The following is a 24,494-nucleotide window of genomic DNA, read 5'->3' as shown; positions in this document are numbered from 1 at the left end:
GGGGCCCCGAGTGGCCGAGTGGTCTAAAGCGCTGTCCGTTACGGATCACTGCCATCTCACCTCTGTCTGCGTGTGTTCAAGTCTCGGATTCGGCCAATGTGGTTATGTGAGAAAGCTTGCCAGTAGCTTCTCGAGAGTCGGTGGTTCTTTCTGAGGATTTCCCGGGTTCTTCCTCCACCATTAATACTGGCCACCATGTATAGCCTATCGTGTGCTGAAAAATGGCGTTAAGCCCTACAACAACAGCAACAGTATTCCTAATGAATTCCAATGGTGTTCCAAATCATTTAAAATCTTTAATGTGCTGATGTTCCTCAAATCTCAGTTGTGCTAATGTGCCAGCTGTCTTGATGTGTCACAGTGATATAATCCAAAATGTCCTTTAATGAATTCACAATGATTCCAGAGTAGTGGTTTACTTCTAAATCGGTGAGCACTTTGTGATTCCAATAAATGATATAAATAAATAAATTAAATCCTCTCAACTGAATACAAACAAAATTGATTCCACCAAGACTGTTGTTAAGATATTGAAGGGTTAATTCTGAAGTAAACACAGTTTATGTACCTCTCCACCTAACCTACACCTAACCTTTGTCACAATAATCATTTCCTGAAATACTCTGTCATCTTAATGGAATTTTCCATCAAATTTCTAAACAAGGTCAGGTCTGTTTACATAAATTTAATCAAGCTACCTGGAAAAGGGCAGGTAGACCATGGTTTTTCCAAGGGAATACCAATATACTGAATTCAGATCCAAGTCAACATGTTTACTTCCAAAAAATAATACTCTTAACATATAATCTAATATCATGGTCAAATATTACCATATCTATGTAATATGTTGTCTATAAAAAGAAGACATTAGTTATGTAGGCCCATGTCTTACCCTCAGTTATGGATCAAGGTAAATCACACAATACAAATGATAGATAGATAGACAGACTGACATATAGACAGATAGATAGATAGAATACAGAACACTAACAATTGAAAGCAGCAAGGTCATAAAAAGTCAAGCTGCATAGGAAATCTGTTTGAAATCCAATGCTAATTTATGGAATTATTGCTTGGAAAAATGGGTGGGTCTGGCAATCTGTCTATTACTCTTCTAAATGATGATGCAGAAGGCGTACAATGGAACTCAGCCAAGGCCTTATCAGTATCAAACTGAACACCAAATTGGGATGTTAATCCAGTGATAATTATGGGAATTAGTGCATGGGAACTGAAGTGGGTGGGTCTGAAAATCAAGGTTATAATCCTGATAAGCAATGATTCAGAATGCTAACAATCCAATTCATCCAAGGTCTCATCAGTATCAAAGAAATGATAATGATAACAATGATGACACCAAATTTGATTGAAGTATAATAATTATTAAGGGAGTTACTGTGTGATAACAATGATGGCTCCAAATTTGATTGAAATATAATAATTATTAAGGGAATTACTGTGTGATAACAATGATGACTCCAAATTTGATATAAATTATAATAATTATTAATGGAATTACCATGTGATAACAATGATGCAGTATGCTGACATTTTCAACCAAATCCTCATCAATATTAAACTGCATAGCAAATTTGGCTGAAATGTAATAATAATTAATGTTTTACTGTGCGAAAATTACAATGGGCCAGTCTGACAATCAGGGGTCATATTGTGGGATTTAATAGTGAGGAACTTCTATAATACACTCATTGGGAAAAGAGACCACTGTATATTGTAGAATTTAATAGGGAGGAACCTCTTTAATACCTTCATTGAGAAAAGAAACAGCAGTTTACTGTAGGATTTTATAGCGTGGGACCTCTTAAATGCTTTCATTGGGAAGATAGGCCACTGTATAATGTGGGATTTAATAGTGAGGGATCTCTGTAATAACCTCATTGGGAAAACAGGCCACTGTATTCTCTGAGATTTAATAATGAGTTACCTCTACAATACCCCTCATTGGGAAGAAAACAGCAGATTAGGAATGTTCAAGTTTTAGTACACTGCCAATGGTATAATTTTTGGAGATAACTTGATTACCATTATAATTGATGTAGATTTTTCTCTATACCTAGTGTCATATTACATGCCATACAAGAGTGTCATATATCCTTCAGAGACATTACCACGTTATAACATGATGCTGGTACATGTAATTATTATAATACCATATTTATCATGTATTATGTGACCCAGATTTCTAATGGGTAGCAAATAAAGGGTCAGTTCTCTTTGTTGTCCCCAGCTTTTTTTGTTCATTGCACTTTTGATATCACACAGAAAGTCCCTTAGTTACTATCGAATTACAGTCAGATTTGGTAAACAGCTTGACATTGATGGGATCTTACATGAGTTTAGTTGTCAGCATTTTATGTTGTAGTTCATGAGAGTTATAACCCGTGATTGTCTGATGGACCCAGTTTCATTTCTCCATAGTAAATCCATTAATTATTATTAGATTTTAACAGACTTTTATATATACCTCAATATTGATGAGGATATTTTTGAACTTGTCAGCATTCTGTGTCATTATTATCGCACAGTAACTGCCTAATAATTATTATAATTCAATCAAATTTGGTGTCATCATTGTTATCACACAGTAATTCACTTAATAATTATTATATTTCAATCAAATTTGGTGTCGTCATTGTTATCACGCAGTAATTCACTTAATAATTATTATATTTCAATCAAATTTGGAGTCATCATTGTTATCACACAGTAACTCCCTAATAATTATTATAATTCAATCAAATTTGGTGTCATCATTGTTATCACACAGTAATTCACTTAATAATTATTATATTTCAATCAAATTTGGTGTCATCATTGTTATCACACAGTAATTCACTTAATAATTATTATATTTCAATCAAATTTGGTGTCGTCATTGTTATCACGCAGTAATTCACTTAATAATTATTATATTTCAATCAAATTTGGAGTCATCATTGTTATCACACAGTAACTCCCTAATAATTATTGTAATTCAATCAAATTTGGTGTCAGCATTGTTATCACACAATAATTCACTTAATAATTATTATATTTCAATCAAATTTGGTGTCATCATTGTTATCACACAGTAATTTACTAAATAATTATTATACTTCAATCAAATTTGGTTTCTTTGATATTGATGAGACCTTGGATGAATTGGATTGTTAGCATTCTGAATCATTGCTTATCAGGATTGTAACCTTGATTTTCAGACCCACCCACTTTTGTTCCCATGCACTAATTCCCATAATTATCATTGGATTAACATCCCAATTTGGTATTAAGTTTGATACTGATAAGGCCTTGGCTGAGTTCCATTGTACGCCTTCTGCATCATCATTTAGAAGAGTTATAGACTGATTGCCAGACCCACCCATTTTTCCAAGCAATAATTCCATAAATTAGCATTGGATTTCAAACAAATTTCCTATGCAGCTTTATTTTCTTTGGACTTTGCTGCTTTCAATTGTTAGTGTTCTGCATTGTTTAGCAGAGTTATAACCCTTGATTGCCATATACACCTTCTTAACTTTTTGCACCACATCTTTCTTAATTATTATTTAAGTGTCACCAATTTTTACAAGACAGCTTGATCTTGATGAGGCAAAGAAATTGACATCAGTTCTGGACTTTCCTTGTTCTGTGTGTAATTTATATGGAATTGTGAGGATCTGACCTGCAGATGCATTATGCAGGTGTTGTCCTGGATGATCTAATAGTGGCATTTGGGTTTGCATTAGAAATCGGTAGATACTGGTTCCTGGCACTTTCTGGCAACACTATGAAGAGACAAAAGACATCATGCAGAGACAAGTAGCATAAAGTGCCTTGCCGAAAGAAACAATGCAATTGCCAATTCAGGGGAATATTTTGGTGGTAATTGAACCTGTCCTCTTCTGGCCCCAGTTGTTATAAATTTCTTAAAATCTTTCCTCAAACAATATCAGTATTTTTGTTAGAAGTAGAGATAGTGGAAAGGATGCAAAATAACATCTTAGTTTTAAATTCAAGCTTCTAAAAAACGTGAGGACACTGAAAATTTCCTTGGAGATAAGGCAAAAAATTCCTTTAGGGAAACTCAAGATTTTGGGGCTGTAATTTAATCCATGATGAATGCTGAAAATTTTGTGAAAAGATATCATTGCTATCAATCAAGCACATGAAATGAATTGAAAAATCTCAATTTGAGGAAGAAATTTTGAGATGTTTGGTAAAATTGGGACCTGGTCATAAGTCCAGCAGCAAAACCACTCAATAAGTTCAGTGTCAAAATGCCTCAGCAAACACAGTTCTTCAGATGATCGCAGGTACAGTATTAAAATAAGTCTTTGAATAATTTGTGAAACATTCAGAACATTGTCAAAGCATAGTACAGTATGTAAATGTCTTAGTTCTTTTTTGTAACAGTACACAAGTTAAAGTACATGAGCACAGACCAAAAATAAAGGTCAAACCTGAATTTTAATGTTTGGGCATTATTATATATACACCTTGACAATATTTTATGAGTGCACTCCAAAACTTGTTACATGCCATATTTACACAAATATAGCTCAACAGCAAAGAGAATAGACCAAGACTAGCTATGACATAATGCAGGTAGATCAGAGTCTATCGTAATTAACTAGGAACAGGTAGAAATAAACAGTGGACCCTGATATATAGGTTTATTATGCAACACCAGTTACGAGTCCTGCAGTTTGCAGAAATTGGTTGAATGTGTTATTCTCAGATAAATGTATATACAGCACTACCTTGTTTGAATTAATGTTCATAGGAGTAATAAAATGATCTGGTTTATAAATGAGGATTGTTTCTAGACAGCTCTGACCTGATAGTGAATTAATATAAGATATGGTACCTGTAGGAAGTTTTTGATTAAGTCGTAGAGTTGTAATGAATACACCAAGATATAGTATCTGTATAAAATGTTTGGTTAAGGTGCAATCCTGTAGGAAGTGTTTCATTAAGGTATAGTCCCCATATGAAGTGGTTGATTAAGACATGATCCCTGTTTGAGTCCCTGTATGAAGTGTTTGATTAAGGTATAGTCCATGTTTGAAGTATTGATTAAGGTTTAATCCCTGTATGAGGTGTTTGATTAAGGAATAGTCCCTGTTTGAGGTATTTGATTAATGTATAGTCCCTGTATGAAGAAGTGTTTGATTAAGGAATAGTCCCTGTTTGAGGTATTTGATTAATGTATAGTCCCTGTATGAAGTGTTTGATTAAGGTACAGTTCCTGTTTGAAGTATTTGATTATGGTATAGTCCCTGTATGGAGTGTTTGATTAAGGTATATTCCCTGTTTGAAGTGTATGATTAAGGTATAGTCTCTGTATGAAGTGTTTGATTAAGGAATAGTCCCTGTTTGTAGTATTTTATTAAGGTATTGTCCCTGTATGAAGTGTTTGATTAAGGAATAGTCCCTGTTTGAAGTATGTGATTAAGGTATAGTCCCTGTATGAAGTGTTTGATTAAGGAATAGTCCCTGTCTGAGGTATTTGATTAATGTATAGTCCCTGTATGAAGTGTTTGATTAAGGTACAGTCCCTGTTTAAAGTATTTGATTATGGTATAGTCCCTCTATGGAGTGTTTGATTAAGGAATAGTCCCTGTTTGAAGTGTTTGATTAAGGAATAGTCCCTGTATGGAGTGTTTGATCAAGGTATAGTCCCTGTTTGAAGTGTTCGATCCTTTATAATGACAGCATTATCATCAAATTAATTTTTAAATAGATCTCAATTTGTGTACATAAAATGTTGTACAGTAAAACCTGTCTTAAAAGACCACTGATATGTGAGACCACCTGTCTTGAGAGACCACATTGTCATTCCACACATTTATTGATTATAAAGCATTGTGACCTGTTTTGAGAGACCACTGATCTTGAGAGACCATACATTGTTGGCAAAAGAGGTGGTCTTTCACGTCAGGTTCTAGTGTACTTAACAAAGAATGTGGCTACTCAAAGATAATGATTCCAAAGTAGTTATCTTGTCATGTATTATGTGGCTTTTTCCATCATCAAGATAACCAGAATGAATTCCATTTGCTTTGGCCATTGTTCTGTCAGGGAGACTACACAAGAACAGGGGAAAGAAGACTGACCGGAATGATGAAAGATGGCGTAAACTCTGCCAGCAGATATTACCTACGATTCAAGGATGCATATCGTCAGGCAGCCATAAACTTGACCTTGGGTCAGCCAGTCTCAGATGACCTTTTGACCTTGGGACCAAAGGTCCAAGAAGAAGATGACCGAGATTTGGTGGAAAAAGAAGAAAATGTAAAGATGCTGATCGAAGACTGCAAAAAAATGCTGATTGTCGAGCCAGAAGAATGTTTAGGTGGATGGAGTCTTGTGGATGCTGACCCAGTGTAAGTACAGTTAGTTAATTGACGTTTTGCACATCTTTCATGCTGGATTTATACTAATTGCAACCTCATTAGGGTTATTGGTCAATCAAAATTTGTTTTCTCCTTTTATAAATTTTCTGTTTTTCTTTTTTTTTAACCTGAAAGACCATTTCTTTTCAACTTTTCTGCACCTTTTGAATAATGTTTGCATTGTGTTGTTCATTCTGTTTTTCAGTCACTGAGATAAACATCTTGATTTATTATCTTCCTGACTGAATGTACAGATAGCAGTGTTTGTCAGACCATCCATTTGTTATCAAGGTTTTGTGCACAACAATTTTATTTACAGTGTTGTTTTCAATTTGCTCAAGTTGTATAGGTGGGCAGTCCTTGGATAGAACAAGCACACTGAGGTAACTGTTCTAAGGTCTTGGTCACTAGATTCAAGTTCTGATTTAATTTCCACACAATAAATACAATTTCCTGTAACCAATTTCATCAAACTTCATTGCTACACTGTATGTGTGCTAAAAGGCAGTTTCCTGTTTATTTCGGGGGTTAAAGGTCAAAGGTCAAGGTGACCATAGCTGAAATTGTAACTTTTAAGTTTCCACACATTAACTAATGTTTTGTCTCCCTCATTTTTAAAAGAAACAACAACAGAATTTCTGTAGTTATTTATGTCAGCATGGTAATTTAAGTTTCTCTTGACCAGTTATCATTGTACTTTACCAGGTAATGTGGTGAGTCAAGGTAATTATCATCTAACTTAAGAAAATCGTGACTCAGGGTGATTATCATAAAAATTTGCCAGGAAATATAGTGAGTTAGGGTGATTATCATACAAATTTGCCAGGAAATATATAGAGTTAGGGTGACTATCATAAATATTTGCCAGGAAATATAGTGAATCAGGGTGATTATCATACAAATTCGCCAGGAAATATAGTGAGTCAGGGTGGTTGTCAAAATTTGTCAGGAAATATAGTAAGTTTTGGTGATTATCCTCTAACATCACCAAGTAATATGGTCAAGGTATTATCTTACTTATCAGGGAATATGGTGAATCAAATTGATTAGCCACTTGACTGTCAGTACAAAATTTATATTAGGATAACTTTTTTTCCTACATAAAGATTTGTTACCTAAATCTACTGTAGAAATACACTGTTTTTATTGGTATTTTATTAAAAATTCAGTCCATACTTCCATGTAGCAGCTAACCTTTGATTATAACAATCACTGTTGCGTAACCATTGATTCACTGTTACATAACTTAGGATCATAAAAGCTGTTATATAAACATTGGAATTTTAATGCAACACACACTTTAATATTATCTAGAAAAAGAATTTCATCCTTTCTAATCTAATTTTATTTCTCCAGTCTTTTTGTAAATTGTGCATAAATATTGGCTGATACAATCTGAATGTAAATTGTACATGAATATTGGTTGACATAATTTTTAGTTAAATGTAAAGAATGGCTGACACAAATCAGATGTAAATTTTACTAAAATATTTACTGGCACAATTCAGATGTAAATTGTACATGAGTATTGGCTGACATAATTTAGATGTAAATTGTAAATAAACAATGGCTGACATGATTTTGATGTAAATTGTACATAAATATGGACTGACCAAATTCAGATGGAAATTGTACATAAATATTGGCTGACACAGTTTGGATGTAAATATTGGCTGACACAGTTTGGATGTAATTATTGGCTGATATGATGATTCAAATATAAATTGTACATAAGCAATGGATGAACAGTTAGGATAATTATTTATTGTATTCATGTGCACAGCCAGGCTTGTAATGTATCTTCATTTAATTACTGCATTTAAAATTTACATGCACTGAGATGCATAATTTTTGGTATTAGTCTAACTTTATTTGAAGTTTCGAATCCATTATGCACTTTATGTATGTTTCGTGACTTCTTTACAAATTTGTTTTGCAACCTTTGTAAACTGATGTGTAACATTTAAATTCCAAGGTGACACATAAAAGTCAGTGCATATTTTCAGACACATGCTGTAAACTTGTGAAACAATGTGAAGCATGCAGTCTTGCATGGGATGTACTTTGACTCAAAATATTATTGAACCAGTCTGTTTTTTTATATATATTCTTATGAACCACCTGAAGTGGTCTAGTCAGTGTAAAATCTATATATGATTATGTGTAATTTTCTTTTTCCTGTTGGGTCACTTCTTGATCACGTTGTATACTGTAATGGATGACTAAGTCAGGAATGAAAATACAATGGATAGTTGAAGTCCCTAAATAGGACCAGGCAAAGCACTCAGCATTAAGAGGTTCGTGTTAGGACTGGTTGGCCTGGTGTCAGGATAATGTGATTGGGTGGGACATAATGCTACATGTCTGCAGCATGATGACCCAGTGCTAGACATTACTATAAACTGCCACACTGCAGACATCGTAGCTCTATGTTTGTTAAAGCTACGTGGACCTTTTTCCACATGCAGAAGCAACTCATACGTAGATAAAGTCTTTGATTACCTTTCTGTCAGCTACACAGAATCCTAGATCTTCGAAAATACATATACAAACCTTGGATATATAATCTCTCAGGTCACTGTTCTACTTCATAGATACACCAATTAAACACTATCCATCTAGCAGGGATCACTGTCCTTGTTTACAGTATATACTTGCATTTATCCTGGATCCACTTATGAACTCAGATCTGCTTCACATGATGTACCAGTAGATCTGGGTCTGTGCAGTTTGTTAGAAATAGTAATCAGAAGAACAAACAGCATAAACCCTGATCTGTCAATGCATTATGTGATGGCAGTTCAGAGTCAGTTTTGTTTGCCATTTGACCTATCAGTACAGGCAAGTAAAGAGGGTAAATGAAAGGTATATATTATGTTAACACATTACTATGAATAATTGATCATATAAATCAAGATTAGAGCAAGGATAAAATCTCTGTTATTAATTGGGTCATAATACACATTTACTACATATGTTTTAAAGATTTTGTTCTTTAGTAGAGGATTATATTCCCCACCCCCCCACCCCCTGTATTAAAGATGTCAGATATTACATGTAGTTCTTTCAATGTGGTTTGTAGATCAGCCTGTATGGCCCATTTTTTAGACATTTCACTGGAATAGTTGTTAGGGCTGGTCCGTTGATAAATAATATTGCAGCATGCATGCATAGTGTATATAGTTCATGTGAGTGAGATAAATGTGTCTTACTATACACACATAATTACATGCAGTACAATACCCTTTTTTAGAGTGGACCAAGCCCACTAGAAGTTAAGCCAACATTTTATTCTGGAGAGTCTCTATCTTCATGTTTGTAAATAAGGTAAAATGTACATTAATGCAAATAAAAATGACAAAACTGATCTCCCTTTTTTAAATAATTTGTTATTTATTTATTTGGCACACCTTCAGCCTAAAACATGTCAGAGAATAAGAAAATCAGTAAAAGCATGACTTGCATGAAAGAAAAAAGATAAGCTAATGTGTGTTTAATATTCACTGGGTTTATCCATATTTTGGCCTCTTAATTATCCAAAAGGTCAATATTTCCAAGTTCTTACTACATTAATAACCAGTTGGTCAATATTTCCAAGTTCTTACTTCATTAATTACCAGCGGGTCAATATTTCCAAGTTCTGACCTCTTGAATATCCACTGGGTTTATATTTCCATGCCCTGACCTCTTTAATATCCAAAGGTCAGTATTTCCATGCCCAGATCTCTTTAATATCCAAAGGTCAATATTTCCATGCCCTGACCTCTTTAATATCCAAAGGTCAATATTTCCAAGTTCTTACCTCAATAATAATGAGGGGGGGGGAATATTTCCAAGTTCTTACCTCTTGAATATCCACTGTGTTTATATGCCCATGCCCTGACCTCTTTAATATCCAAAAGTCAATTTTTCCAAGTTCTTACTTCATTACCAGTAATATCCATTTGGTCAATATTTCCAAGCCCTGACCTCAGATTAATTAATACATTAAGACTGTGACTGAAGACATACTCCAAATTTTGATGTCATACTTGCTGATCAGTCACATAAACTACAATAAATTTTTAGAGAAAACATGATTAAAGAGTAAAAAATATATGTGAAAAATACAACTTTTTATTATTGAAATAGGTTTAAGCTTGTTCCTATCATTCAGATCCTAGCAACATCCATCACAATGTCTTTTCCTCCTCTGTTACTCTAAGGTCATGATTGATCATGGCTTTCAATTTTCAGTGATTTTTTGGTTGCTACAGACAAAAAATTTTAAGACCCAACAAACAACAAATAATAATCTTTTTGTGGGAACAACTAAGAACACCTTCCTCAGTCCACAACAAAGAATAATCTTTTTTTGGGAACAACTAAGGTCATTTTCCTCAAGCCTCAAGAACCAGTGTTTTTGCAAGAACAGCAAAAAGGACACCTTCCTCAATCCACAACAAAGAACAATCATTGTATGGGAACAACTAAGGGATCTGTCTTTAATAGATCAATTACTATAGTTGGTACACATGAAAATAAATGAATTCATTGTGTACCTACAATGTATTTTTCTGCTGGTCTCCTAGCAGTAGTTCCAGCAATGAAGTTCATTAAATTAAACTTAAATTTTTGTAACAAGATTTTACTAACGTATTATGTTGGGTGATGGTGTCTGCCTGACTAAAATATGTAGAACCAAATCCACCATTGTATAACAGTAGTGTAGCTAAGTGATGTTCATCTGTCAAAAGCTAGTCCAGACCTACAGTGTAATTAAGTGATGTCCATTTGACTATTAAAAGATAGACCCAAACTTACCATTAAACAAATAGGGGTGTAGCTAAGTGGTGTCCACCTGAATACCAAAACTTGACCCAGACCTGCAGTTAAACAAATAAGGGTATCGCTAAGTGATGTCCACCTGAATGTTAAAAGCTAGACCCAGATCTACCACTAAACAAATAAGGGTGTAGCTATGTGATGTCCACCTGAATATTGAAGGCTAGACCCAGACCTACCATTAAACAAATAGGGGTGTAGCTAAGTGATGTCCACCTGAATGTCAAAAGCTAGACCCAGATCTACCATTAAACAAATAAGGGTGTAGCTAAGTGATGTGCACCTGAATGTTGAAGGCTAGACCCAGACCTACCATTATACAAATAGGTGTGAAGCTAAGTGATGTGCACCTGTCAGAACTTGACCCAGACCTGCAGTTAACAATTACAGGTGTAGCTAAGAATTGTCCACTTGACAATCAATCAAACACTAGATTCAGACATGCCATTACATAACCAGGTTAGAGTCAAGTGATGTTCTACTTACAGTTAAAAGTTTATACCCAGACTTGCTATTACATAACTGTGGTGTAGCTAGGTGATGTCCCATTTAATATTAAAAGCTACCAGCAGATCTTGACCTGTTATTACATAACTGAGTTGTAGCTATGTGCTGTCCACCTCTCAAAAGCTAGGTCCAGAACTAGTGGTGTAACTAAGTGATACCCACTCAACTGACACAAGCTAGACCCAAACCTGCCTTTACATAAAAGGGGTGTAGCTATGCAACTTTTTTGATGCACACGCTGTCATAGGGGCTGGGGAAGGGTTAATCTTTGAAATTTGAAACATGCTATCTTGAATTTTCTGAGTGGCATGCGTGTATCTGTATGTATGCCTATGTCACTAAATGATGTGTGTATCTGTGTGTATACCTAGTTATGCCACTGAATGACATGCATGTATCTGTTTGTACGCTTAGCTGTGTTACTGAATGAATGCATGTATCTGTTTGTATCCCTGGCTGTGTTACTGAATGACACGCATGTATCTGTTTGTATCCCTGACTGTGTTACTGAATGACATGCGTGTATCTGTGTGTATGCCTAGCTGTGCCATTGCATAATAGATCAGGGTCAACAGCTTTGTGCATGAAATTTGCAGTGTACAAAGATAGTCCACCTCAGTGCCACTAGACAGGATCCCTTCATCGGATTCAGCAACTGACTCCATCTTCTAACTTATGCTGAGCCATTAGACCTAACATCTTACTTATCTATTGTGTATTGCTTTCAAAGCAATATTTGTAACTTCAACAGTCACCTTGTAAGACTATACAGAATATTTACAAGGTAAAGTACACAATACAGAAATGAATTTTTTTAATTGGGTAGTGGCAGGATGACATTCTGATTATACTGTTTGATTTATTTTCTGTCAGGAAAAATGAAACTTAGATCTTAGGTTACTCGTTACAAAGGCTGAATACTTTGTTGAGTGACTCACATTGTGGCCTGGTATCAAATGAATGGATTCGGTTGACTGGATTTTTTGTTCATTCGTTTTTTATTATTTATTGCTATTGGAAACTAATCATAAAAGTTATAGCATCTGTTTATTAATTTGTCTGCAAGTTTCTTTGGTAAAAATTGTTTGTGAACAGTTAAGACACCATGTACATCTCTTGCTTGCATCGATCTTGAGGATTACTGTAATAAAACCTTATATCCTTACCACAGGTGTACCAAATTTTGCTTCATCAGCACAGAACAGGGAATGTTAATATAAATTCCAAATTGTAATAGTCAGATATCAAAGAGAGATAATTTTGTCTTTTTGTGAATTCATCTTGTAAAGACATACGTTGGTATAGATTATTTAGTACAGTACTCTGATTTTAGATTATCCTAGAAATACAATGTTACACTTATCAAAGGGAGATTATTTACTTGTACTGTTAACTTTTAATCTGATTTTAATTAACCCTCCAAAAATGATGTAGCTGCAAATATCAATGGGAGGTAATTTAGTCTTATTTTTAACTTGTCTAGTAATTTGAGCTTAGCTGTGTGTGTATATATATATATATATATATATATATATATATATATATATAGAGAGAGAGAGAGAGAGAGAGAGAGAGAGAGAGAGAGCAAAGGGAGGTAATACTAGTCTTGTTTTTCATCTTGTGAAGGACAAATATTGATATGGATTATTTAGTACAGTAATCTGATTTTAGTTTACTGTATAAGATATGAAGCTACAGTTATCAAAGAGAAATAATTTACCTCACCTCTACAAAGTTACTGCCGATAAAGCTCGCCTCTGTGAAAGCTTATGTGACTTGTGTTACTCATATTTATTCATGATTCAGATTAATGTGACTTGTATTACTCATATTTATTCATGATTCAGATTTATGTGACTTGTGTTACTCATATTTATTTATGATTCAGATTTATGTGACTTGTATTACTCATATTTATTCATGATTCAGATTTATGTGACTTGTGTTACTCATATTTATTTATGATTCAGATTTATGTGACTTGTGTTACTCATATTTATTCATGATTCAGATTTATGTGACTTGTGTTACTCATATTTATTGATGATTCAGATTTATGTGACTTGTGTTACTCATATTTATTCATGTTTCAGATTTATGTGACTTGTGTTACTCATATTTATTTATGATTCAGATTTATGTGACTTGTGTTACTCATATTTATTCATGATTCAGATTTATGTGACTTGTGTTACTCATATTTATTCATGATTCAGATTTATGACTTGTGTTACTCATATTTATTCATTACTCTGATGTGGTGGCAAAAATTATTAATATTATTTAAATATTATACATGTAAAAAGACAGTGAGATAAATTGATTAAGTTTTGAAAGATCTGTGACAAATTACAACTAATTAACACATGATTTTCACAGAAGATCTAAAGGTCAAACAACACAGTCTGTATCTGTTGTCAGTGGAATCAGTCAGTAGAATAAAATAAACCATTTCAAGCATTTTACATAAATAAAAAGATGATAGTATGATGAGAGTTTTTATTTTAATTTACTTTATTAAAATTAATATCAATAATAGTGAAAGATAATAAAAAAATATTTAAATTTATACATTCATCATCTACATTGCTTTCTCTGCAATGCTGTTCATTACAGCTGTAAAGTGATCTGTGTTATAAGCAATGGACCCTTACAATGAAGGATGTTCTAAAATGAGTATGTCCTATAATTGTATACAAACATTAATATGGGGTATTTAATGATGCCAAATGAGAACAATATTGATTCTTACTAGCCCCCCCCCACCAATAATTAAATGAAATAATTAAATTAGCAATGATAAAACAAGATTCAGAGAACTAAATGGAATCCATAACCATGCTCACATTTTAATAAGGACAGTGGTATAATGAGAGTTTTATAGTAAAGGACCAATGTAAATGGGATCTATGACAACATCCACCCTATAAGAGGGAAGTGGGTTATTGAGGGACTTTATACTAAGGGACACTGTAAATGAGATCCATAATCATACCTGCTCAGTATTAAGGTCAGTGGTATTCTGGGGGTCTTTAAAAGTAAGGGACCAGTGTAAATCAGATTCATAACTATACCTATGCTATAGGAAATACATTGGTGGTATACTGAGTAGTTTTGATGTAAGGGACCACTGTGATGTGATGTGATTTTGATTTTTAACGCAGCTTTAACAATTTTTCAGTCATATTGCTATGATGTCTGCAATGTGGCAGTTTATAGTGATGTCTAGCACTGGGGCATCATGCCGCAGACATGTAGCATGATGTCCCACCCAGTCACATTATCCTGACACCGGGCCGACCAGTCCTAACACTAACCTCTTAATGCTGAGCGCCAAGCAAGGCAGCTGTTAGTACCATTTTTGTAAGTCTTTGGTATGACTCGGCCGGGGATCGAACCCACGACCTCCCGCATCCGAGGCGGATGCTCTAACCACTAGGCCACCGGAGCGGTCGGGGACCACTGTAAATGGGACCAATGACCACACCTACACTATAAGAAGTTCACTGGTATACTCGTCTGATTAAAATCAGATCTCCACATTCCTACTTGAAGATTTGACAGCAACCGCTTGGGGGTCATGTTCTGGTGACATGTTATTACCATAATCACTAATTTTATGAGCCAATCAGATGAAAGCTTATATCTTTGCCTTTGGGAGACTGAACAGTATAGCTGAAGAGAATGAGTGTGTTCCTTTTGATTTGATTCACTTTCAAACTTCTGAAAGCTGCATTTCTGTTGGATAACTCAAAAGTCACCAGAATATGACCCCTAAGCGGTCACTGTCAGATCTTCACTAAGAATAGATTGGTGGTATTCTGAGGAGTTTTATAGTAAGGGACTACTGTAAATGGGATCCATGACCACACCCACACTATAAGAAGGGAAGTGCTGTACTGATGGTTTATAGTAAGAGACCACTGTAAATGGCATTCATGACTATGCCCATACTATAAGAAGAGAAGTGCTATATTGAGGGGTTTTACATTAAGGGACCACTGTAAATGGGATTTTTCATAAGGAGAGTTATGCTTGCAACAGCTCAAATATGAGAAACACTAACTACCTTGTATATTGCAAACAAAATAGAACCTCATTGCATAAGGCACCAGCAGATCAGAATCTGTTTGTTTGTTCTATTGATTACTACTAACAAGCTGCATAGACCCATATCTCTTGACATGTCATGCTGTAGATCTGGGTCTGTGAAGTCTGCAGATGACCTATATATGGTAGATTTAACTATGCAGAATTTTCATTTCCAACAATGGGGCACATTAATAGGAATGTAACAGATATTGCCAAAAATACATAAATAAAAACATTTGAGAACAGCAAACTTCATCATCATCAACAGTAGATGTTATCTGATATGTAGTCATAGATTTTAATTACTAAGGGCAACACAGAATTTTTGTTATCCGAGAGGGGTTTGAGAAGTGAATGACTTGTGTTGCTCCACTTTGTATTTTACTAAAAAAATCTATACTATTTTAGTTGGAAAAAATACCAACTAACCACCTTTTTTAAAACTTGCAACTAGTTAAATCAGTTACAGAGCAATAGGGTATGAATCATATAAATATACTGTGACATGTAAAGGGGTATGGATCATATCAATATGCTATGGCATGTAAGGGAGTATAACTCATATAAATATACTGTAACATGTAAAGGGGTATGGATCATATCAATATGCTATGGCATGTAAGGGAGTATAACTCATATAAATATACTGTGACATGTAAGGGGGTATGGATCATATCAATATGCTATGGCATGTAAGGGAGTATGACTCATATAAATATACTGTGACATGTAAGGGGGTATGGATCATATCAATATGCTATGGCATGTAAGGGAGTATGACTCATATAAATATACTGTGACATGTAAGGGGGTATGGATCATATCAATATGCTATGGCATGTAAGGGAGTATGACTCATATAAATATACTGTGACATTTAAAAGGGTATGGATAATACAAATATGCTATGGCATGTAAGGGAGTATGAATCATATAAATATACTGTGACATGTAAGGGGGTCATTCATTTGTTCGTTTGTCACTTTGCCACTGGAGAGCAGATGTATCACTTTCTGTGTCTCAAGCAATGTTGGAGGGTCATCCAGTGCTTCGTTAATGGGTAGTTAGGGGAGACGACTGATGGCTTCATCATTGATGAACGAAGGGTGATTCAGGACACTGTCAAAGTGTTCAGCCCATTGTTGAAGAATCTTCACTTTGTCAGTAATTAGTGTGTTCCTGACTGCACTGAGAAGGGGGGATGATCCAGAGGATGTAGGTCCATACACTTCTTTCAGGGCATTGTAGAAGTTCTTCATGTCATGCCTGTCTGCATAGCACTGGATCTCATCAGCTTTGTTGCTCAGCAATTTTTCTCACATCTGATGGAGTTTCTGCTGTACATTTCTGCATATATTGTTGTATGCATTTTTCCTGGAGGTGGACATGGGGTTTTTGAGGTAGTTTCGATGAAGACAGTGTTTCCCATCCAGGATCTGCTTGATCTCTTCACAGTTCTCATCAAACCAGTCTTGGTGCTTTCTGGTTGAGGGTCCTAGGATTTCTGAAGGTGTGCTGTAGACCAGCTCTCTGAATGCCTCCCAGTCAGTCTCCACATTCTGATTGTCCAGAGGGGTGGATTTCAGATGTTCTTCCAAGGCATCCACGAGAGACTGTTTGATACTGGTGCATTTCAGGTTGATGATGTTTAGTCATTTAGGAGCCTTCTTTCCCTGTGGGCATCTTTTGGGCTGAATGCAGATGTTGAGCTTGGTGATGATGAGGCAGTGGTCTGTCCAGCAGTCAGCACTGCACAAGGACTTGGTCACACGATCATCCTGCCTTTCTCTCTTCCTGATAATGATGTAGTCGATGAGATGCCAGTGCTTAGAGCGAGAGTGTATCCATGATGTCCAGTTATGGGTACTGAGGCAGAAGATTGGTGATCAGCAATTAATGCTCGACGCAAGTCTGGAGCAAATATGAATAATATAAATATACTATGACATGTAAAGGGGTATGGATCATATCAATATGCTATGGCACGTAAGAGAGTATGACTCATATAAATATACTGTGACATTTAAAAGGGTATGGATAATACAAATATGCTATGGCATGTAAGGGAGTATGAATCATATCAATATACTGTGACATGTAAGGGGATATGGATCATTTAAATATACTATACTGTGACATTTAAGGGAGTATGGGTCATATAAATATGCTGTGACATGTAAGGGGTTATGGATAATTTAAATATACTGTGACATTTACGGGGGTATGAATGATATAAATTTACTGTGACATGTAAAGGGATATGAATTATATGAATATACTGTGACATGTAAGGGGTATGAACTATATAAAGATACTGTGACATGTAAGGGGATATGAATTATATAAATATACTGTGACATGTAAGGGGTATGAATTATATAAATATACTGTGACATGTAAGGGGGTATGAATTATATAAATATACTGTGACATGTACAGGAGTGTGAATTATATAAATATACTGTAACATGTAAGGAGGTATGAATCATATAAATATACTGTGACATGTATGGGGGCATGCATAAATGAATATTTACAGCTTTAGTTGTGAATTTTCTTATCTTGCTGCTCATGCGCTGCTTTTCATGCCTGATAAATTTAGGGTCCTGGGTAGCTGAGTGATCTAATGCATTCACCTTTACAAATAACTGGCATCTCACCTTGGTCCACATGAGATTTAGTCTCATCTAAACCAACATGGGTATGTGAGAAAGCTTGCCTGTAGCTTCCTGTGGGTCATTGGTTCTTCCCAATATCTTCCGCCATGAAATATATTAGCCATCATGTATAGCCTACCATGTGTTGAAAAATTTCATAAAACAAAAATCAGTCCTGCCCAATAAATATTTCCAGGCTCTGAGACTTGCCTATGTGCACAAGATACATTAGTTGCCCCCATTTGGAGTCATGGATATCCTCGTTACTATCTTGACATCCTCATGGTTCTCTTGGCTTCTTGCCTCCACTCAGCTTTCAGCCTTATACACACAAGATATCATGTAACCCATCATGTTACCTGATGCACCTATTCATAAGTGTGACTGCACCAATGGCCTAGTGGTTAGAGTGTCCACCTTGGATGCAGGAGGTCACGGGTTCAAACTCCAGCCAAGTCATATCAAAGACTTGGTAAAAATGATACTAGCAGCTGTCTTGCTTGGTGCTCAGCATTAAGAGTTTAGTGTTAAGGATGGGTCAGCTTGGTGTCAGGATAATGAGATTGGTTGGGACATGATGCAACATGTCTGTAGCATGATGCCCCAGTGCAAGACATCACTATAAACTGTCACACTGTAGATATTGTAGCAATATGAGGTTCATGTTGTAGTAAACGTAATTTGGTAATGAATACACTACATCAGCATTTGGTAACAAGTTACTGCATCAACATTTGGTAATGAGTACTCTACAGCAATATTTGGAAATGAATCCACTGCAGCACAGTTTAGTAATGAATACACTACAGCAGCATTTGGTAATGAATACACTGCAGCAACATCTGGTAATGAATACACTGCAGCAACATTTGGTAATGACTCTCAGCTACAGCGTGTTTAGTACAGGCCTAAATGAAGATTTTTGCCTCCTGTTATGCAGAATTCTCCAAGTAAAATTCTAATTCTGTTTTACTCTGTTTCAGAACTGGAGACCCAGACCGGCAGGAAATGGACACCATCCTGTTACTGAGTCAGCGGGCAGTTTATGTCGCATGGTACGTTTACTGAAATTCATATCCCATATTTAACACAAAATCTCATCTGCAAATGTAGCTCCAGTAGGACAGATGTCTAGCTATGACATTGTAATTGCAAATTAACAGAGACAAGGTACATTAAGTTTCTCCCTAGCCAAAGAAGGTTATGTGGTGCAACAGTCTTCGTTGCCAAAATAAATTTACCACATTGCCTCCTCCACCCATACACCATGGTTCTGTGTCTTGAAATGTCTGTATTCAGCAGGCAATCATAACCTATTATTTTATGTTTGTTCTTCATAAAAGTCCTTTTTTAATGTCAAGAAAATCCTAAATAAAAGAACATGGATACATTTTGTTACACAAAAAATCTTGATATAAAGATCTTGCCAATTTTGTACAAATTATGTCAGTTCACCCAAAAATGATTCCAACAATGCTGAAGAGAAACAAAAACAAAATTTTAAATGACCTCATATAAACAAAACACTCAATAGAATTTGACAGAAAGTCTCTGGTCTTTAAGGTCTTTCAGATTTATACAAATAATCATCATTCACTAAATGATCGAAAGGCCCCATTTGATTATACACTACATGATCTTAGGTCCCATTTGATCATGCACTAAATGATCTTAGATCCCATTTCATCATACACTAAATGATATAAGGTCCCATTTCATCATACACTAAATGATTGAAAGGCCCCTTATGATCATACACTAAATGATCTAAGGCCCCATTTGATCATACACTAAAGGATCTAAGGTCCCATTTCATCATACACTAAATGATCTAAGGTCCCATTTCATCATAACTAAATGATCTAAGGTCCCATTTGATCATACACTAAATGATCTAAGGCCCATTTGATCATACACTAAATGATCTAAGGTCCCATTTGATCATACAATAACTGATCTAAGGTCCAATTTCATCATACACTAAATCATCTAAGGTCCCATTTCATCATGCAATAAATGATCTAAGGTCCCATTTCATCATACACTGAATGATCTAAGGTCCCATTTCATCATACACTAAATGATCTAAGGTCCCATTTCATCATACACTAAATGATTGAAAGGCCCCTTATGATCATACACTAAATGATCTAACGCAACCATTTGATCATACACTAAATGATCTAAGGTCCCATTTGATCACGCACTAAATGATCTAAAGTCCCATTTCATCATACAGTAAATGAGCTAAGGTCCCATTTCATCATACACTAAATGATCTAAGGTCCCATTTCATCATACACTAAATGATCTAAGGTCCAATTTCATCATACAATAATTGATCGAAGGTCCCATTTCATCATACACTAAATGATCTAAGGTCCCATTTCATCATACACTAAATGATCTAAGGTCCAATTTCATCATACAATAAAATGATCTAAGGTCCCATTTCATCATACACTAACTGATCTAAGGTCCCCTTTTCATCATACACTAAATGATCGAAAGGCCCCTTATGATCATACACTAAATGATCTAAGGCAACCATTTGATCATACACTAAATGATCTAAGGTCCCATTTGATCATGCACTAAATGATCTAAGGTCCCATTTCATCATACAATAAATGATCTAAGGTCCCGTATCATCATACACTAAATTATCTAATGTCCCATTTCATCATACACTAAATGATATGATCTAAGGTTCCATTTCATCATACACTAAATGATCTAAGGTCCCATTTCATCATACAATAATTGATCGAAGGTCCCATTTCATCATACACTAAATGATCAAAAGGCCCCTTATGATCATACACTAAATGATCTAAGGCAACCATTTGATCATACACTAAATGATCTAAGGTCCCATTTGATCATGCACTAAATGATCTAAAGTCCCATTTCATCATACAGTAAATGATCTAAGGTCCCATTTCATGATACACTAAATTATCTAATATCCCATTTCATCATACACTAAATGATATGATTTAAGATCCCATTTGATTATACACTAAATGATCTATGGCCCCATTTGATCATACATTAAATGATCTAAGGTCCCATTTCATCATTTACTAAATGATCTAAGGTCCCATTTGATCATACACTAAATGATCTAAGGTCGCATTTGATCATACAATAAATGATCTAAGGTCCCATTTCATCATACACTAAATGATCTAAGGTCCCATTTCATCATACACTAAATGATCTTAGGTCCAATTTCATCATACAATAAAATGATCTAAGGTCCCCTTTTCATCATACACTAAATGATCGAAAGGCACCTTATGATCATATACTAAATGATCTAAGGCAACCATTTGATCATACACTAAATGATCTAAGGTCCCATTTGATCATGCACTAAATGATCTAAGGTCCCATTTCATCATACAATAAATGATCTAAGGTCCCGTATCATCATACACTAAATTATCTAATGTCCCATTTCATCATACACTAAATGATATGATCTAAGGTCCCATTTCATCATACAGAAAATGATCTAAGGTCCCATTTCATCATACACTAAATGATCTAAAGTCCCATTTCATCATACACTAAATGATCAAAAGGCCCCTTATGATCATACACTAAATGATCTAAGGCAACCATTTGATCATACACTAAATGATCTAAGGTCCCATTTGATCATGCACTAAATGATCTAAGGTCCCATTTCATCATACAATAAATGATCTAAGGTCCCATTTCATCATACACTAAATTATCTAATGTCCCATTTCATCATACACTAAATGATATGATCTAAGGCCTCATTTGATCATACATTAAATGATCTAAGGTCCCATTTCATCATTTACTAAATGATCTAAGGTCCCATTTCAACATACACTAAATGATCTAAGGTCCCATTTCATCATACACTAAATGATCTAAGGTCCCATTTCATCATACAGTAAATGATCTAAGGTCCCATTTCATCATACACTAAATGATCTAAGGTCCCATTTCATCATACACTAAATGATATGATCTAAGGTCCCATTTCGTCATACACTAAATGATTTAAGGCCCCATTTGATCATACACTAAATGATCTAAGGTCCCATTTGATCATACACTAAATGATCTAAGGTCCCATTTGATCGTCAACAAAGTAGCACCTTAAAGTATACTTGCCAATATTATTTGATAAATATATTTTGTTGCAAATGCAATATGAATGTAATATTACATTTAGCTACAAATGCAGTATGAATGTAATATTATGTTTTGTTACAAATGCAATTGAACATAATGATGATTTTGCTTGATTGTAGGTATGATGATGAAGAAGAAAAAGTGACAAGTTACCAGAGAATCTTTCTAGAGGATCTGGAGAAGTTAGAGATAGGTGAGAGCTATTTAATTTCTAACACTCACACTCACAAAAGTGAGATTCATTTACATGAGTTTTAATTTAAACTCAACTGTCCACTCAATGTAAAAAAAACTCTCACAAAAGTTCAAGTTATTTGCACAAGTCTAAATACAGACTCACATTTGTTTAACACATGCACTCGTAAAGGTTTATACAAATGAGTCTTAATTTAACCTCACCTTTGTTCACTCAATGTCTAATACCCACACTCACAGAAGTTGAGTTATTTACAGGAGTCTTAATTGAAATTCATTTTCATTCACTCAGTGTCTAACAGACTTACAAAGATGAGAGTTATTCCTTTACATGAGTCTTAATTTAAATCACCATTGTCCACTCAGTGTCTAACAGACTTACAAAGATGAGAGTTATTCCTTTACATGAGTCTTAATTTAAATCACCATTGTCCACTCAGTGTCTAACAGACTTACAAAGATGAGAGTTATTCCTTTACATGAGTCTTAATTTAAATCACTATTGTCCACTCAGTATATAACTGGCTTACAAAGGTGAGAGTTATTCATTTACATGTGTCTTAATTTAAGTCACCATTGTCCACTCAGTGTCTAACAGACTTACAAAGATGAGTTATTCATTTACATGAGTCTTAATTTAAGTCACCATTGTCCACTCCGTGTCTAATACACACACTCCAGTGTAAAATCTTCACTCACAAAGGTTCCTGAAGAAGTTAGAGGTAAGTGAGAGTTATTTACTTGAGTCTCAATTTAAACTCACCTTCATTCACTCAAATCTAACACCCACACTCATAAACATGAGAGTTATACATTTATATGAGTCTTAATTGAATTTCACCTCCATCTACTCATTGTCTAATGTCCACACTCACAAAGTTGAGAATCGTTTATACAAGTCCTAATTTAAACAAATCTTCATTCCGCAATGTCTAACACCCACTTTGACAAAGGTGGGAGTTATTTATTTAAAAGAGTCTTAATTTAATATCCCATTGTCCACTCAGTTTCTAATACCCACACTAACAATGTAATAATACCCACACTAACAATGTAAAACCCACATTCTTAGAGGTGAGAGTTAGTCATTTACATGAGTCTTTATTTCATTCACTCAGTGTCTAACACTCACACTCACATTGTAAACCCACACTCACAAAGTAAAACCCACACTTCCAAAGTAAGACCCATACCCAAACTCACCAAAGTTCCTGGAGAATTATTCGTTTACATGAGTCTTAACTTAAACTTATCTTCATCCATTCAGTGTGTAACACCCACACTCACAAAGTAAACACACACACACACACACACACACACACACACACACTTGCAATGTAAAACGGCTTCCACACTCACAAAGATTAAGACCCACACCCATACTCACAAAGTTAACCCACACCTGCAAATAAAAGCCACACACACATAGAAAGCCAATCCCAAACTCACAAGTAAAACCCACACTCACAATGTATATCCCACACTCAAAAAGTAAAACCACATCCAGACTTGCAATGTAAATCCCACATGCCATAAGTAAAACCTAAATCCATGCTCACAAAGTAAAACCCACATTCACAATGTATATCCCATGCTCACAAAGTAAAACCCACACTCACAATGTATACCCGACACTCACAAATTA

At 35.0% G+C, this 24,494-nt stretch overlaps 1 protein-coding gene across 1 annotated transcript in view; it reads left to right on the top strand.

Annotated features, from left to right (window-relative positions):
- LOC149795008 (uncharacterized) overlaps positions 1–24,494 on the top strand; it is a 69,714-nt gene that overhangs the window by 21,549 nt on the left and 23,671 nt on the right. The window contains exons 5-7 of the mRNA XM_089964675.1: positions 6,082–6,386; positions 19,459–19,530; positions 22,774–22,847. Of these exons, the coding sequence (XP_089820801.1) occupies positions 6,082–6,386; positions 19,459–19,530; positions 22,774–22,847 (451 nt within the window). The remainder of the gene's footprint in view (positions 1–6,081; positions 6,387–19,458; positions 19,531–22,773; positions 22,848–24,494) is intronic.

Source organism: Sinohyriopsis cumingii, chromosome 7 (assembly GCF_028554795.1).
Source record: "Sinohyriopsis cumingii isolate HCF-2022 chromosome 7, ASM2855479v2, whole genome shotgun sequence".
Classification (NCBI taxonomy): domain Eukaryota; kingdom Metazoa; phylum Mollusca; class Bivalvia; order Unionida; family Unionidae; genus Sinohyriopsis; species Sinohyriopsis cumingii.
Note: the sequence above shows the minus strand (reverse complement) of the source record. Positions and strands in the feature narration are given on the sequence as shown.